General features: G+C 43.4%; 1 protein-coding gene across 1 annotated transcript in view; it reads right to left on the reverse strand.

Annotated features, from left to right (window-relative positions):
* Positions 1-18,902, reverse strand: part of LOC147595991 (protein patched homolog 1-like) — a gene marked incomplete at its 3' end in the record, with an annotated part of 70,398 nt that overhangs the window by 11,847 nt on the left and 39,649 nt on the right. The window contains exons 6-12 of the mRNA XM_086771760.1: positions 18,002-18,200; positions 17,279-17,400; positions 14,023-14,170; positions 13,322-13,453; positions 12,885-13,040; positions 12,129-12,227; positions 11,114-11,239 (exon numbers count right to left, since the gene is read on the reverse strand). Coding sequence (XP_086627886.1) covers positions 11,114-11,239; positions 12,129-12,227; positions 12,885-13,040; positions 13,322-13,453; positions 14,023-14,170; positions 17,279-17,400; positions 18,002-18,200 — 982 coding nt within the window. The remainder of the gene's footprint in view (positions 1-11,113; positions 11,240-12,128; positions 12,228-12,884; positions 13,041-13,321; positions 13,454-14,022; positions 14,171-17,278; positions 17,401-18,001; positions 18,201-18,902) is intronic.

An 18,902-nucleotide genomic window follows, 5' to 3' on the forward strand; every position in this document is an offset into this window, starting at 1 on the left:
AGGATCAGCTATGAATTGCTGAGATTTGGAAAAATCAGCTGAGATCTGGTCTAAGAATTCTTATATCTCTCAGCATGCCTGAAAAACTAACTGAAGTCCTCTACTGCTCACTTCTATAAACACTTCCTGCCTTATCAGTTCTTTGCAGACCGTAGACCCCAGTGACCTTGAATCTCAAATGCCGCTAAACCCAAAAACTAATGCATGGCTGAGATGCCATTAGTTATATTTACATTTGATTTTCAAAGGAGAATTGAAAGTATCCCAGCAACACATAGTAAATCTACCTATTAAAATGGTATCTCTTTTTAAAGCAACTAGATTTTCCATTGTGCCATACTGGTGCTGATGTACTGATCCTGAAAGTCAAATATTTCTAAACAAGCTTCTCATTCCTGACTTGTAATTTGATGGAGTCCTATAGCTTAACAACACACTTACTATATATACTTCCTCTCACTCACTCTCCACCCCAACATCTCAAGGACATAACATTTCACAGTTTTTGCAATTAAATACATAAAATATTGTTTGTATATCAATTTGAATTTGTTGTCTCATCAAAAAACACCCCATGGACTGATAAGGTGCAGTGTGCCTTCCAGTTCCTGCTGTACATCCCCAACTCCAGGGGCACTTGGAAGCGAGTAAGACAAGGGAAGAGGTGGTTTAAGATTCAGATTAGCAAGAGGCGAAGGAAGAATTGTTGAGGAGTGACTGAATCTCTGACCTGATGCATTAGCCACCACCTTCCCTCCCCAATGCTATTTACAAGTCTGGTGGCTGGGAATGGGAACATGAAAAAATGTGATCTTAATCTTGGCAATATTTGCAATCTGTAATGGTGACATTGATTAGAAAAGCACCAACAAAAGTGTGTGGTAATAGGTGTCCCAATGTACAGGTAATCTGCTAGCAGCAGTTGAGCTGAGAGCAAGCAGAGGATTTTTGGGAACAGGCAGGACATCTGCTTTCACCCTTTCAGAGAGGAATGGTCAAATGGGAGAGGAAAGGACCTCAGGTCTTTTCCTTGAAAAATCAATAAAGGCAAGATTAGTACTAGAGCAGGAAAAAACATGGGGCTTACTCAAAGGTGTTAACTGAAGATGTTCAGTGAAATGAGAACATCAGAGAGAAGTAAAAAAAAAAAAATCCATTAAGCAGGTAAAACTTGATCACTTTCTAAGAAACGTGCTCTGATTTTGCATTTTTTAATAATGCACAGCCTAAAATATTATTGCTGTTGCTGCAACTGTTAGCTGAAACAGAAGAATGACAGCCCGTGCTGAAGGAAGCAAGGAAGAAGCAAGCCGGGATGATAGATTGGGGCCCTGACAAAGGTATGTGCTGCTATTTGCCATTCCTGGCAGCCCACCCAAGGAGAATGGGTATGCTGTATAGCCAGAGGTGCTGAACAGATGAGGAGGTCTGTCAGGGAAACTTCCACCCTACGCTGCCTATCTGCAGCTCCCTCCTGACAATATACAGGCTCAGACTTTCCCATCTCTTCTCCTTAGTCTTTATTATTGCTTGTTAAATTCACATATCAGAAGCAGGGAAAGCTAAAAGACTTGGGGAAGGGGACAAACCACTTCAGCAGAGTAAGATAATGAGGGAGCTTAAAAACTTAAAAACCTACCACCACCACCTGGTAATCACTTTTCTATTTAGGAAAATAAGTTATCATTCCTACTCGTAGTGATTTAACCCTAGTCAACAACCAAGTACCACACAGCCACTTGTGATGGTGTGCCCCTCCTCAACCTGACCTCTTTTCCTGTAACCCTGCTCAAGTGATAACCATCAGTGATGTGTTTGGTCCTGATTGTGATGGCAGCATCAGGCTTAAAGTGGATTTGGGGGAGACAGATAACAACACAATAGCCAAGGGCTAATTTATGGTAATGTGCCCATCTAAGCACAGTGCTGGTCAATGTCCAACTCAAGCCACATTTGACAGAAACTAACATCTACAGGGGGTATGCAAATATGACTATTAGTCGATTATCTTACTCCATAAATAGTGAGCAGCCCAAGAGCCCTTGGAGCTCTCCTGCATGACAGCAGGCTGCACACTAGGATCTCCCCTTGAGTAGGGACACCTCTCAAGGTTACTCCTTGAGGTTGAGAGATTCCTTGCTGCAAGAGATTCTCAGTAAGTTACTAATAGCATGCTAAACTTGGAGATCTTAGCTAAGTGATACAAAGGATTTATTGTGCACATATAAACCTTTAGACATAAACTATTGGTCAAGCCTGGGACTAGGATTGGATCCAGCTGCACCTAGACTCCTCTCTGAGAAGGAGTTCAGAAAGCAAGGGGACCCTTTCTGAATCTCATGACTCAATGGGAGGGTCTCCCTGACAGTTTTGTCTGACCCTGTCCTCTATGTAGTAAATAATCCAGCGTACCTTGCCATCAAATCTTGTTAAATCACTGTTGCATTTACCATTTACTATTAAACTTTGTTAAATTACTGGTTTATATCAATAAAGTAAATTGTTGCTTCTCTCTTATGAGTGAGGTGCATAACTCCATCCACGACACCAATTGCTCACTCTCCCCCTCCCTGGGGAGAATGGGGAAGACAACTGGAAAGAAAGGTGTCGGCTCTCTTGCCAGCAAACCAACCCAGGACGCACCGGAGCCCCGCCCCGGGGAAAGCAGGGCATCACACGGATACCGCCAAGCCAAGCCTTCAACTTAATGCTGCGCAACACAGGGTTAAATACCCGGACACCCGCTGCGCACGCGCCCCCTGTGCTCATGGACCCATCCGAGCGAACCGCTTCTCCTGTGCACGCGTGCAGCCCATTCCCGCTAGCAGCCTTGTTGCTAGGCTGTAAGCTCTGCCTAACAACACCCACCTGCTTGCTAATGTGACCCAACAAAAGGAAAACTCATGGGTTGAGATAAAGGCAATTTACTAGGGCAGTAAAGGAAGAGATGATGATTATGATAATAATTTTATTATTATTATTATTAATAAAAATATAAGGATAAGAACATATACAAATGCACAATTTCTCACCACTCAACAACCTATACAGCCCATCCCACACAGCAATCACGGAACAGAATCGAGAGTGATCACGGAACAATCCCAAGAGAAAGAGAAAGAGAGAGAGCTGCCCGCTGGCCAACCCCCACTTATATACTGAGCACGATGTCTATGGCATGGAATACTCTCTTTGGCCAGTTTGGGTCAACTGTTCTGGCTATATCCCTCCCAGCTTCCTGCACCTGCACATTAGTGAGACCCAGGAAGCTGAAAAAGTCCTTGATCTCTTAGCAACAACTCATAACATCAGTGTATTATCAACATTCTTCATGTACCAAATCCCATACTAATTTCAAAACACAGTGGCTACTGGGAAGAAAATTAGCTCCATCCCAGTTGAAATCAGGACAGTACTGTGAGGAAAAAATAGTTACTGCTAGAACTTATTGGGCAAAGTTCCACCCTTATTCACCATCCCTGGAGGCATTCAAAGAACGTGTAGATGTGGCACTGCAGGACACAGTTTAGTAGGCGTGGTGGTGTTAGGTTGATGGTTGGACTTGATGATTTTGGAGGTCTCTTCCAACCTTAATGATTCTATGATTCTGTGGTTAGTGAGTCTATATCATTCCTCTGCTGTTAAGGGAGGAAATTTCTGGTGCAAGCAAGAAGTTAGGTGAATTTATATGAAGCCCTGTCTTCTCTTTCAAGGGCAGAATTTATTCCATAAGGGTGTCTAAATATTCTGTCTGAGGAAAGAATTCAGCCCAGTGGTACTTATACTCTGCCATGCCTCCTTCATTTATACTCAAAAGAAAATGCTATATTTAAGACATTCCTACAGTAAATTTCAAAAACTTTCATGGGATTTCTTAGACAATAAGGGGCTTATTTAAGGGGTTTTAGGTTTTGAGATGCTGAATGTGTCCCAAGTACTCAGTCACAAGAATCACCTCTAAGAGAGTGTTCAGGACTTTGAAGGAGTGGGTCTTTTCAAATGTGTTGCATTTCTTAAAATCAGAGGGGTTGTCTAATGGAAAATGGTGATTTTTAAACTCAGCAAGAGTTAATCCACTTTGTTGAGTTAACCCTAGCAAATTCCTATGACAGCAGCAAACTTGCAGTGTTTCGGTTCCATAAAGTAACTGAACAACTCACAGGTATCAATGAACTGCATTAGCTGACAGAACAGAAGCTGAAAAAAGAAAGCACTAATATGCAAAACATAAGTTTCTAAGTAAAAGATAGGCTTCCACATGCAAAGTTACTCAGGAAATAATTTATTCTCCCTAGCAGCTGGGTTATTTTACAGATACTGGTCCTCAAAAGTTACGGAAACTCTGAGTTATCTTGCAGTATCTTAAGGAAAGCAAATGAAGAGTAAAATAAGGGCAAGAACAAACCTTTTTTTTTAAGCCTATCTGTTAAAAATTCACTATCTAGATGAGAAGGCAGCATCTGTGAAAAGTAAACTGCAGTATTTCATTGCTTTGTAAATTTTGCTAGAAAGCTAACAAAGATGACAAGGAATTCTTGTTTAAACAAGCCTGAGTAAGAGGGACAGGGAGGAAGAAGATTGTGAATAAAGTAATCCATATATACAGACCACTCACCAAAATCTGCCATGGTTATCTGATTCTGAATGCTACGATTAAATGCATTATCTGGTTTTGATTATACCTGATGAAGCTAGACAATGCAAGTAACAGATGTTCCTTTCTAACAATAAGGGCTGTAATTTGAGATTCCTAACTTATACACACAGATTGCTCTAGTACCAATAAATCCTCAGTACAGGTCTCTGGTTGGCCTTTTTGCACATTTTTCCATGTCTTGTATACATACAAGGGGTTACTATGTGCAAGGAAAGACAGATTACAGATGCATCTGAGAAAGAATTAAGCCACTCAAACATTCATTTCTGGACACTCAAATGTACCTACACATAGATTCCATGTTAATCATTGCCTTAAAATTAATGATGTTTTTTTTTGTTCATGATGTCATTCTGAATAATACCAACATGTCCATACACAGATATGTTGAAATCTCATTGGAAACTTTGTCTTTCCTTTTGCTTTTTGAAAGCATCATGCATTTGACAACATGAGCTTCCTTTTCTGAGCTTCTGCTGATTCAGTTTGCAGCAAGTCATAAGATATGGCAGCAGGTAAAAAAAAAAGACTTAAAAAAAAAGATTAATTTAATTTATGCTCAAAATTACAGTAACAATTACAGCTGTTGATATTCCAAAGGCAACCTACCATGTTCTGATGTGAAAAGTGAGAACAGGCTGATCAAAATTAGATCAAAGAAAGCAGCACAGCAATATGACTAGAATAAAATGACCCATCTCTGTTGTGTTCTTATTAGGAGAGTGGCATTTAGGCTGAAGTAGTTTTTATAAAGCACAATCACTGCAAAGCCAGACAACAGGAAAATAGGACCTCTCTTCTGATTCCTAGGGAAGATCTCCAGTATCCTTTTTGCTGCTTAAGATATGTTAGATGTTTGAGATTGGGCCATAGATTACAGAATAGAATCATAGAATCATATAATTACTTAGACTGGAAAAGACTCTTAAGATCATCAAGTCCAACCATAAACCTAACACTGCCAAGTTCACCACTAAACCATTTCCCTAAGCCCCACATCTACACGTCTTCTAAACACCTCCGGGGATGGTGACTCCACCACTTCCCTGGGCAGCCTGTTCCAGTGCCTGACCACTCTTCCAGTGAAGACATTTTTCCCAATATCCAACCCTAAACCTCCCCTGCTGCAACTTGAGGCCATTTCCTCTCATCCTGTCACTTGTTACTTGGGAAAAGAGACTGACACCCACTTCTCTACAATCTCCTTTCAGGCAGCTGTAGAGAGTGATAAGGTCTCCCCTCAGCCTCCTTTTCTCCAGACTAAACAATCCCAGTTCCCTCAGCTGCTCCTCATAAGACTCGTTCTCTAGGCCCTTCACCAGCTTCGTTGCCCTTCTCTGGATGCTCTCAAGGTCCTTCTTGTAGTGAGGGGCCCAAAACTGCACACTATTCAAGGTGTGGCCTCACCAGTGCTGAGTACAGGGGCACGATCACTTCCCCACTCCTGCTGGCCACACTGTTCCTGGTGCAAGCCAGGATGCTGTTGGCCTTCTTGGCCACCTGGGCACACTGCTGGCTCATGTTCAGCCGGCTGTCTACCAGCACCCGCAGGTCCCTTTCCGCCAGGCAGCTTTCCAACCACTCTTCCCCAAGCCTGTAGCATTGCATGGGGCTGTTGTGACCCAAGCGCAGGACCCAGCACTTGGCCTTGTTGAACCTCATACAGTTCACCTTGGCCCATCGGTCCAGCCTGTCCAGATCCCTCTGCAGAGCCTTCCTGCCCTCGAGCAGATCGACACTCCCGCCCAGTTTGGTGTCATCTGCAAACTGAGGGAGCACTCAATTCCCTTGTCCAGATCATTGATAAAGATATTAAACAGAACTGGCCCCAGCACTGAGCCCCGGGGAACACCACTTGCAAACAGCTGCCAACTGGATTTAACTCCATTTACCATGACTCTTTGCGCCCGGCCATCCAGCCAGTTTTTTACCCAGCGAACAGTATACCCATCCAAGCCATGAGCAGTCAGTTTCTCCAGGAGAATGTTGTGGGAAAGAGTGCCAAAGGCTTTGCTAAAGTCTGAGTAAACAACATCCACAGCCTTTCCCTCATCCACTAAGTGGGTCACCTTGTCATATAAGGAGATCAGGTTGGTCAAGCAGGATCTGCCTTTCATAAACCCATGCTGACTGGGCCTGATCCCCTGGTTGTCCTGTACGTGTCATGTGATGGCACTCTAGATGACCTGCTCCATAACCTTCCCCGGCATGGAGGTCAGGCTGACAGGCCTGTAGTTCCCCAGCTCCTCCTTTCGGCCCTTCTTGTAGATGGGCGTCACATTTGCTAACCTCCAGTCAACTGGGACCTTCCCAGTTAGCCAGGACTGCTGATAAATGATGGAGAGTGGCTTGGTGAGCACTTTCGCCAGCTCCCTCAGCACCCTTGGGTGGATCCCATCTGGCCCCATAGACTCGCATATGTCTAAGTGGTGTAGCAGGTTGCTAACCATTTCCCCTTGGGTTATGAGGGCTTCATTCTGCTCCACGTCCCTGTCTTCCAGCTCAGCAGGCTGAGTACCCTGAGATTTAGATGACATAAATCACTTCTTCCAAAAGAAGTGTTATACTTCAAAAATATTTCACACACTCAGACTAGTCTTTGCTGTAATATAAAACAATTCACTGTCATAGAGACTGTGGCGGTCTGGTGAGGTCCCCGATGACTGAAAGAGAGGGAACATAACCCCCATTTTTAAAAAGGGGAACAAGGAGGACCCGGGCAACTCCAGGCCGGTCAGCCTCACTTCTGTGCCTGGCAAGGTCATGGAGCAGATTCTCCTGGAAACCATGCTAAGGCACATGGAGACCAAGGAGGTGGTTGGTGACAGCCAACATGGCTTCACCAAGGGCAGATCGTGCCTGACCAATTTGGTGGCCTTCTATGACGGGGTGACAGCATCGGTGGACAAGGGACGAGCAACAGACATCATCTACCTGGACTTGTGCAAAGCTTTTGACACTGTCCCACACGACATCCTTCTCTCTAAACTAGAGAGGCATGGGTTTGATGGACGGACCACTCGATGGATAAGGAATTGGCTGGATGGCCGCACTCAGAGAGTGGTGGTCAACAGCTCAATGTCCAAGTGGAAACCACTGAGAAGTGGCGTCCCTCAGGGGTCCGTGTTGGGCCCGGCCCTGTTCAACATCTTTGTTGGCGACATGGACAGTGGGATAGAGCGCACCCTCAGCAAGTTCGCCGATGACACCAAGCTGTGTGGTGCCGTCGACACGCTGGAAGGGAGGGATGCCATCCAGAGGGACCTTGACAGGCTGGAGAGGTGGCCCATGAGAACCTCATGAAGTTCAACCAGGCCAAGTGCAAGGTCCTGCACCTGGGTCGGGGCAATCCCAGGCACAAATACAGGCTGGGCGGGGAATGGATGGAGAGCAGCCCTGAGGAGAGGGACTTGGGAGTGCTGGTGGATGAGAAGCTCAACATGAGCAGGCAATGTGCCCTTGCGGCCCAGAAGGCCAACCGCATCCTGGGCTGCATCAAGAGGAGCGTGGCCAGCAGGTCAAGGGAGGTGATTCTGCCCCTCTGCTCTGCCCTGGTGAGACCCCACCTGGAGTACTGTGTCCAGTTCTGGAGTCCCCAACATAAGAAGGACATGGACCAGTTGGAGAAGGTCCAGAGGAGGCCACGAAGATGATGAGAGGGCTGGAACACCTTTCCTATGAGGCCAGGCTGAGAGAGCTGGGGCTGTTCAGCCTGGAGAAGAGGAGGCTCCGGGGAGACCTCAGAGCGGCCTCCCAGTGCCTAAATGGGGCTACAGGAAAGATGGGGAGAAACTCTTCAGCGGGGCCTGGTGTGACAGGACAAGGGGTGATTGTTTCAAAATAGAGGAAGGTAGATTCAGATTAGATATTGGGAAAAAATGTTTATAATGAGGGTGGTGGAATAGTGGCCCAGGTTGCCCAGAGAGGCGGTGGGTGCCCCATCCCTGGAAACATTCCAGGCCAGGTTGGCCGGGGCTCTGAGCAACCTGATCTGGTTGGAGATGTCCCTGCTCCTTGCAGGGGGGTTGGACTGGGTGGGCTTTGAAGGTCCCTTCCAACCCAAACCATTCTATGATTCTATATCCCCTGTAAGAAGAGAGATCTAGTTTTTGGCAAGTCAGAAGAACTAAATACTGCTAACTATTCAGGACTAAATCTCTAGTTTAAGATGCCACAGTGTTCTGGTTTTGTTAGTGAGGGGGGGCCTAAGGTGGCAGCTTCTGTAGGAAACTGCTAGAAGTTGTTCCCCTTTGTTCAGTGGACTCGGCCGGGCCTAGGGCGGACCTGCTGCTGGCCAGGGCCGAGCCAATTGGGAGCAGAATGTCCCATGATCACGCCTCTGCGATAATGTATTTAAGAAGGGGAAAACAGAAAAAAAAAAAAGGAGAAGAAGAGAAGATGTGAAGCAGCTGAGCGGAGGCAGTGAGGGGGAGGCGTGAGCCTTGTGGGCCTTGCAGGCCTCACCCTCTGGCCTCCCGCCGGGCAGCCAACTGGGCCGAACTCGGCCCGGCCTGGCTGCAAGAAGTGGAGAGGAGATGAGAAGTGAATGAGATGTAAAAAGGATCCTGAGAGGCGTCTGCCAGCCTGTTGTGAGGAACGGCTGCAGACGCCAAGGTCAGTGAAGAAGGAGGGGGAGGAGTAATGCGGCTCCTGGCCAGGATTCCCCTGCAGCCCGTGGTGAAGACCATGGTGGAGCAGGTTGTCCCCCTGCAGCCCATGGAGGTCCACGGAGGAGCAGAGATCCACCTGCAGCCCGTGGAGGACCCCACGCCGGAGCAGGTGGAGGCCTGAAGGAGGCTGTGGCCCGTGGAGGGCCCGCTGGGACAGCTGTTCTAGAGGGACTGCACCCCGTGGAAGAGATGACCCACGCCGGAGCAGTTTCACGAAGGACTGTGGCCCGTGGGAGGGACCCCACGCTGGAGCAGGGGAGGAATGTGAGGAGTTCTTCCCCCGACCATGAAGCAGCAGCGTAAAACAACGTATGATGAACTGACCGCGACCCCCATTCCCTCTTCCCCCCTGTGCTGCTCGGGGTGAGGGGAAGGAGGTAGAGATAATGTTAAGCCTGGGAAGAGGGAGGGGTGGGGGGAGGTTATCTTGTTCCCTGTCTCATTCTCCTGCTAGTTTTAGAAATAAATGAATATTTTTCCCCAAGTCGAGTCTGCTTTGCCCGTAACGGTAACTTTAAGGATTTCTCCCTGTCCTTATCTCAAACCTCGAGCCGTTTTTCCTTATATTTTCTCTCCCTATTCCCTGGGAGGGTGGGGGGAGTGAGAGAGAGACTGCGTAGTCTGGTCCCAATCAGGGCTGAACTACGACACACAGATATCTGCTCGACTATGCAGCAAACCAATACCTTTATTCTCCTTTACTTTCTCTGTTATTCAATACCAAATTGCCTATTGAGAAGAAAATGGTAAACAAGTTACTAATGTTGGTCATGTAGTTGCAATCATGAACACTCTGTGATTTAATAGCTTAATGCAGGTATGCTTAAATTGCTGAAAACAGCAATAATTGCTTCTGCTATTAAGAAAAAATGCAGTCCTTGCTTCCTCTGGGTAGGTCAGGGCCTCAAGGAAAATGAAAAATTATTGGAGAGCCAGGCTATAACAGAGGAAAAATGACTACTGAAAAAGCAGTTTGCCTGCTCTGCACCAAAGTCAGATAATGCTATATAAATCGCTTGTGTGTTAAAAACATGTCAGAAGAGAAATTCATAGAGCTGTCTTGAAAGAGCCCTTGCTTTCTAAAGAAGCTTTTTTCAGCATCCTTAATATTTCATCTTTCTGAAGGTATATTTTCACAAAAATAAGAGAAGACAGAGAGAAAAGGAGAGAAAGTAATACATGCTTCAGTACAGAAAATTCAGATTTTCTCTCAAAACAGAACAGAAAATTCTCAATTAAGTTTTCTCCAACACTTTGCAAAAATTACATTGGGAACAAGTCAGTACAAACTGCTGCAGCAATAATTAATGTGGCAAATGCATTCTCTCTGCTGTCATTACACTTTGGTTATGGTTTGTAATAGCAGCAAATTGGACAAATCTCAGTGAAAGGATTAAATTCCTACTTAGGAATGTGATGTTATAAACTAGAGTACAGTCTACTGGTCTAGACTGCCTTAAGGATTCAAATCTTGCTGGAGACTTGTTTCTGCTTAGTTGCATATTTCTTGGGTTTTGCACTCAACCTAGTTGGGATAGGACAGGATATTCTTTCACCCACTAACAGGATGTGAGAGACTCAAGGTGTGAGAAACAGAAGGAGCAGAATCAAGGGTAGAGAGCAGTTGGTTATCACCAAGAACTATGGTAAACAGTAATCACATATTGGTTCAGTGAAGTGCAGAAGCACTGAACATGAACTTTAATTCTACCATTAACAGTTATTATCATTCACTTTCCACAATGACACCATCTACAAGAGCTAACAAAACAACATAAAAACTTACTTGGAGTGAAAATGCTCGTAAAGCAGGAATAGGGATTAAGGCAGCCATAAAGAAAGCAGTAACATTGCTGATAGATGTAAGGGCTACACTTACTCCTGTTCGCTTCAAACATTCACCTGTTCTGTCCTGTAAAATAAATGACATATCATACAAGTCAAGTAAATAAGATCCTGCAAATAATGGAGTCATCCTACAGATATAACATGGTAACAGTGAAAACTATTGCAAGGAAATTCTGAATACAAGTGTGCATTTGAGAGATGTAATAAACAATATACTAAGTACACTGTCCAGGAAAAAAGCAGATGACATACAAAGTGCTTACATTTTTTGAGGGTAGCAAACATTATCAAAACTGACACTGGCTTCAAAAGTCAGTTAAATGGATACTGGCATTATATCAAATACATCAGTTATTAAGTAGGATATATTTTGTATCAGTGCAGTCACTTGGTGTTCTCAACATTTTTCAGACAAAATAAGCAGGCATTAACAGCGTAGATGCATAATGTCTTGAAGAAGCATGTAAGAAAAAAAAAACAGAAACCCCAGGAACCACACAAAAAAACCAGAGAGAATCAAATGCAGGACTCTTTCGCAATGCAGTAGGTTATTTTGAAGTATATGGAGGTTGTAGTACAATGAGTTTGTAGTGCCTGCATGTCGAACCAGCTAGAAAGAGCACACAGACATTGCTTGTACAAAACAGAACCGGCAAATATATATTGCTTTTTAATGATTTGTACTTTGGATATGAAACTTTGGACTGAAAATAAAAGGAAAAGATTATAAAAGTGAGGAGGATCTTAGATTTCATAATGTGAATAATGTGAATGTCATGGTTAATTATAAATAAAAGGAAAGAAAACCAGGTCCTAGGACAAAGATCTCTAGAACAAAAGCTTTTTAAAAAAATCATTACTAACTAATTTTAGGTATAATATATTTTCCTATATGAGGCTTTTTCTTTTATTTTATTATTTTATTTACCCCCAACTCCCCATTTTGTCATTACCTCAAATGGAATTCTCTTATTTTGACCTGTTTCACTAAATGCATGTACCAGAAGGAACACATCATCTACACCAACTCCAAGAGCAAGAAAAGGCAAAACCTTGGGGGAGAAACAAAACAAGCAAAAATTAAAGAACGTTTAAGAACATTTTTATATTATTCTTATGATCTACCATGCAGCTAGCCATTAGATGGCTAATCAAAATAACCTTTACACTACACTCTGAACACAAATCCAAGGTTAAAATGAAAATCAATAGGATGCAATACAGCTATTAACTTTTATTCTGAAAGACTGCTGAGGAACTTGCAGTATACCATTTATGGGTACAAAACCTCACTAAAAGCAATTCAAGTTTTTGGCAGGCAAAGAATATCAGGTAATATTTCAAGTTATTTTCAAAATATTTTCAGGAGTTGAACATCTTGATATATGCAGATGTAAGGACAAAACTTGCAGCTTCTTATGTACAACTAGATGCTTGCACTCATATCGGGACACAGAAAAACAAAGATCCTAAAATCTACCTAATTAAACAAACTGCAGAATATCTGCCTTTTTCTTAAAAATAATTTGGCAGTACATTCTCTTAATTTCTTACAGCACAAGCTACTAGACAGGAGAAAGACACAAGTTAAAAATCTAAAAATCAAAATGCTTTCTCAGCTTTTGTTTTTCTTCAAAGATTGATTCAGATGTGTTCATTTACTAACAAAGTTCTTGTAATTTAGCAGCAGACTTGTGGCTCCTTAATACCTGAGTTGTGGCAGCATTAAAGGAAATTCCAATCAATGAGCACAGACCCAATCCTGCAGCCACTGAGAGAGCAACTAAGACGACTCCTGCCAGCCCCACAGCACCCTGAGACTTGGCACAGTCCCACCGCAGCATTGTTAAACAGGCATAGGCAAGCTGAAAGCAGAGCAAGGATTGGATTAGAATGGATTCTTCTCTATCAACTATATCCCCCCAACAACATACACAGCTTACAAGTGTTTTTAAACAGAACAGACACATCAGAGATGTTACACAGAGGAACAGGTGACAACTCTGAGCCAAATGTTTACAAAATGTAATTTTTATTTTAAGTATTCTGAAAATGTTCTGGACTGTTGACTGGTAACAACAAGGCAGCCATTTGAGCCCTGCTATACTACTGGAGTCAATTAAATAAATAGAATTTATTTTCTTACCATTAGTAAGTAGCCACTAGCTACTCTGATAACACTGACATCAGAAAATGACTTTAAAATGTCATCCAGGGTAGTTGTAGTAAAGGAAAGCACCTTCTGAGTAGAGTTTTGAGCAACACTTTGATGAATAACCTATGGAAAGAAAAATAAAATTTAGTGTGGCTAAAAAAAAAGTCCATTATCATCTTCTACAGCACATATCAGAAATCAACTACTTTTGCCTTAATGTTCCTGTTAAAGCACACACCCTATACAAGAGATCTCACTGATGCTACATGAAATAAATATTTTTGGTAATTATTTCCTGCAAGCTACTGATGATCAAACATTATCCATCATCCTGATTCATCATTCAGGAAAGGCCACTGCATTTACAGCTCATTCAAAACATTTAACTTAACTCCTGAAATGTAAAGGAGGTTTCTTCTTTCCATAACTCTGCCATTGATTTGCTGTTCTATGAGTTTTGCCTTTAATCCAAGGTCCAGCAAACAGTAAAACGTTCATGGCTTCTCATATGTGAATAAGCAAGCAGCTTCTTAATTAAAAAAAAAGAAGAAATCAGCCTTTTTAAATAGTCTGTTACAGGACAAGGATAACGTTAAAACCAGGAGATAACACTGAATTCTAGTTTAAGCATCTTCCTTGAGAAAATACTATAAAACTTTAGAGCAAGATATCTAGGTTATTTTCAATTTTACCTCAACATACATCCGCTGCCAGGCTTCCAGAATTGCTGCTGCCTTAGCCTCACTCCAGTTGATATGTGAAACATATTCATACCCCTTGAAGTGCTCATACATTTGCTTAGGAGTCATTAACTGAAACATGGTTTGCAAAGCCTGGGCACTGTAACAGGGAGAGAAGAGAGAGGAGAAAGAGTCGTAAAATAAGCATTTTTAGGAAATGATTTTTCACTGCATAAAGGCTCAAATGAGAGCCTAATAGGAGCTTGCACGAGTTCTTGATATTATAGGGTACATGTTGACATGAAAATAGAACAGAGTATAATTATTCTACTATGTATCTGCTGCAGCTGTACTGGTCTATACAGTATTGAGGCTAAGTCTGTTTTCACTGAAGTTGGTGAGAGTTTTGCCATTATTTTCAATAGGAACAGTATCAGGAGCAAAGAATGTAACCCTACAAATCAGTTATAAAGATCATGACTGACAGACAGATTGCTATGAGGAGCACACAGGAACAGTTATTCCTATGAGATCTTGCAAATGCTGTTGGCAATTTGTCATTTGAAAACCTCAATCTTTTTCATCCCTTGGAGAGAAATGCCAGACTAAACTCCTGACACTTGACAAGCAGCAAAGAATACACAAAAGGCAATAATTATGCATCATAAATTTCCACAGTATGTAACTGTATCCAACAATTTTAGAAGCTTAAGGAACTATTTTATTTTTCACCAAGAACAAAGTCTTTGGCTATTTGTTAGAAGAGACTTCTGTGCACTTTTTCAGAATAAATCAAAATTAGTAAGAAATTAAACTTCCAAACATAAAAATCCATATCAAAATTCTATTAAAATATATGTATTAAATATGCAAGAATTCTACTTCTTTTAATTTGATATAAATTTGGATTCAGTGTATACATCTAAAAAATGTTTTTCTATGTCCTATTTTTTTAACACAGTTCTATTTCAAGGGATTTTCTCCCCAAAGTCCAGTGCTCCATGACATCTTCAAGAAGATTGCAATGAAAGGTTTTATTTCATCAGTCAAAAAAGTATTAAAGATGCAGCAACATAAAGAATATACTTTTCTCTGAATTGACCCTAAAAAAACAGTTCACATATAATGTGCACAGAGAAGGGCAACGAAGCTGGTGAGGGGTCTGGAGCACAAGTCTGATGAGGGAATTGGTGACAGCCAACACGGCTTCACCAAGGGCAGATCGTGCCTGACCAATTTGGTGGCCTTCTATGACAGGGTGACAGCATCGGTGGACAAGGGACGAGCAACAGACATCATCTACCTGGACTTGTGCAAAGCTTTTGACACTGTCCCACACGACATCCTTCTCTCTAAACTGGAGAGGCATGGGTTTGATGGACGGACCACTCGGTGGGTAAGGAGTTGGCTGGATGGCTGCACTCAGAGAGTGGTGGTCAACGGCTCAATGTCCAAGTGGAGACCGGTCACGAGTGGCGTCCCTCAGGGGTCCGTGTTGGGCCCGGCCCTGTTCAACATCTTTGTCAGAGACATGGACAGTGGGATAGAGTGCACCCTCAGCAAGTTCACCGATGACACCAAGCCGTGTGGTGCCGTCGACACGCTGGAAGGGAGGGATGCCATCCAGAGGGACCTTGACAGGCTGGAGAGGTGGCCCATGAGAACCTCATGAAGTTCAACCAGGCCAAGTGCAAGGTCCTGCACCTGGGTCGTGGCAATCCCAGGCACAAATCCAGGCTGGGCGGGGAATGGATGGAGAGCAGCCCTGAGGAGAAGGACTTGGGAGTGCTGGTGGATGAGAAGCTCAACATGAGCAGGCAATGTGCCCTTGTGGCCCAGAAGGCCAACCCCATCCTGGGCTGCATCAAGAGGAGCGTGGCCAGCAGGTCGAGGGAGGTGATTCTCCCCCTCTACTCTGCCCTGGTGAGACCCTACCTGGAGTACTGTGTCCAGTTCTGGAGCCCCCAACATAAGAAGGACATGGACCAGTTGGAGAGGGTCCAGATGAGGCCACGAAGATGATGAGAGGGCTGGAGCACCTTTCCTATGAGGACAGGCTGAGAGAGTTGGGGCTGTTCAGCCTGGAGAAGAGGAGGCTCCGGGGAGACCTTAGAGCAGCCTTCCAGTACCTAAAGGGGGCTGCAGGAAAGGTGGGGAGAAACTCTTCACTAGGGTCTGTTGTAATAGGACGAGGGGTGATGGTTTTAAAATAGAGGGAAGTATATTTAGATTAGATATGAGGAAAAAATTTTTTACACTGAGGGTGGTAGAACACTGGAACAGGTTGCCCAGAGAGGTGGTGGGTGCCCCATTGTGTGAGGGATCTCAGTGATGGTCAGTGTAGGGCCACTGTGGGAAATTACAAGCTGCACACAGCTGTGAGAACGCGACCTTGGAGAGGGGAGCTAGAAGGGTTGTTATCTCAGAGAGGGGAGCTAGGAGGGTTGTTATTGAGCAGGATGTTGCTGCTATCCGGGAACCGCTGTTAGCCAGCAGGGCACGTACTTGGCAGGCCTTGCTGCATGCGCTGGCCATGCGTGCATCAACGCCTAGTCAGTACTCTGCCACTGAATCTGCTGAGGGGATAAACAGAGGTGGCTCAGAGCAGAGGAGAGAGAAAGGACCCAGAGCACACTCTATGAACAACAGGGGATGCCCTGAAGGTGCTGTGCCTACCTCCCTTCTCTGCTCTGACCCTGCTGATCATCATCCTCCTGCTTGGCGCTGTCTCCGGCTTAGTTGGGTTGGTAAGACTCTCACAAAGGGAGAACAATACAATAACTGCTTATGCTAGGAACTGCTTATGCTAGGCTATAATAGAGCAATAAATACTGTTGCGCTTTTAAATATCATATGTTGGGTGAACTCTGTGCATAGGAATCCTATGAACCAGGTACACCCATCCCTGGAAACATTCCAGGCCAGGTTGGCCGGGGCTCTGAGCAACCTGATGTGGTTGGAGATGTCCCTGCTCCTTGCAGGGGGACTGGACTGGATGGCCTTTGAAGGTCCCTTCCAACTCTAACCATTCTATGATTCTATGATTCTTAGGTTAGAAGCAGGCAGTAACGACACCTTAAATTTAAATAACTGCTTAATCAGTCTTTTATATTCTGTTCTCATCAAGGATGCCCTCCTAGACCAGGGTTCATAATATACATCATTCACAGATTCTGAAAGGCAGCTGATTTTGGCCCCCTGCCAAAAAAATCCCCAAACTCTAACAAAGAAAAATTCTAACATTTTCTCTAAACATTTGTTTGCTTACCTGACAAGTTTACCAGAACTATTCTTGACTGTACCACCTATAATTAATTCCTCCTGCCAATGCATGTATTTTCTTGACAGTCCATAGCATCCACCACTCAAAACAAGAGCCACATCAAGAGGCTATAAAAAAGTTTTAAAGAAGCAATTCATCAGTTGCACAACTTCAGACAAACTCATATCCTAAATCAACACCTAGTATACTGAAATAACAGATATTGAAGATCATCTAGGAAGTCTACAAAGAGAAATGTGTTCAACAAACACACCGTAAACAAACTAGCTCAATGCTTGTTCACCAGACAGCAACTTCTCCAAAGCCTAGTGTGACTGAGAAAGGGATATATAAAGTTGAGTCAACAAAACTGGCCCTACTTGAAGGAAGATCTTGTTGCACCGTGTCAGTGTATAGTGGCAGCCATATTCCAGGAGTGACAGCATCTGCCTGAGGCATGTTGCCTGCTGAAATGGTGTGACATCACATTGCCACACCCAGTCAGTAGCTGAGAACTGTAATCTCACTCTAAATATGTGTGATTAATATTGCATCACAGGCTGAGGGAAAGTTAGTGACTGTGAGCTAATGGTATATAATAGGAACCAAATAATGAAATCACTGAAGAACATAAAATATATATTGCTTGGAAGGGAATGGTACCCTTTTCTCTCACCAGACATAGAGAGTCTCCCTTGAAAAAATATACACAAAGGTAACCAAACTTACTTTAGTGGAATTTTTGTTGGGAGCTGTGATTGGACAATCAGGATCAGCAGGATTCAGACAAGGTCGATCCATATAACCATGACCAACCTCTGCTTTATTCAGCATTTCTTCCCAGCTCTCCACTTGGTAGTTAATTTTCTTTAACTCTTCTAAGAATTCTAAGGGGTCAAAGTTGATCCACTGCAAAGGAGGTTTCCCTCTGTAAAAGAAATCAGGGAAAAATGACCAAAAAAGACAAAATAAGTACTGAAACTTAATTTTTTAATTTGTATTTGCACAAATGATGAAGTTGTTTTTCTATTACAAGCTATAACCCTTAGTGGACATGGTGGTGTTAGGTTGACGGTTGGACTTGATGATCTTGGAGGTCTTTTTCAACCTTAAAGATTCTGTGATTTTATGATTCTATGGTAAGGTTGTTTCATAAAACGAAATGCATGTTTTAATTACATTTGTTTATGTATACTTTTCTTGTAGCCCTGTGGTGATTTTAACAAAAATAGTCAGTACTTACATACCAATTTACTGTATGAAAGGGAATATTCACATGTTAAAAATACTTTCATTACAAATTAAGTAAAAAAGAAAAGACATCAAGCACTTAAATAACAAAAAAGCAGCCAACTGATGCTTCAAAGGATTTGGAAGGAGAGAAGAGGGTGTCGTAGTTCAGCCCCAATCGGGACCAGACTACGCAGTCTCTCTCTCGCTCCCCCCACCCTCCAAGAGAACAGGGGGAGATGATATAAGAAAAATGGCTCGAGGTTTGAGATAAGGACAGGGAGAAATCCTTAAAGTTACCGTCATGGGCAAAACAGACTCGACTCACCTGATCTAGTCAGGGATGTCCCTGCTCCTTGCAGGGGGGTTGGACTAGATGACCTTTGAAGGTCCCTTCCAA

This window comes from Chlamydotis macqueenii, unplaced genomic scaffold, assembly GCF_036417535.1.
Source record: "Chlamydotis macqueenii isolate bChlMac1 unplaced genomic scaffold, bChlMac1.mat HAP1_SCAFFOLD_74, whole genome shotgun sequence".
Lineage (NCBI taxonomy): Eukaryota > Metazoa > Chordata > Aves > Otidiformes > Otididae > Chlamydotis > Chlamydotis macqueenii.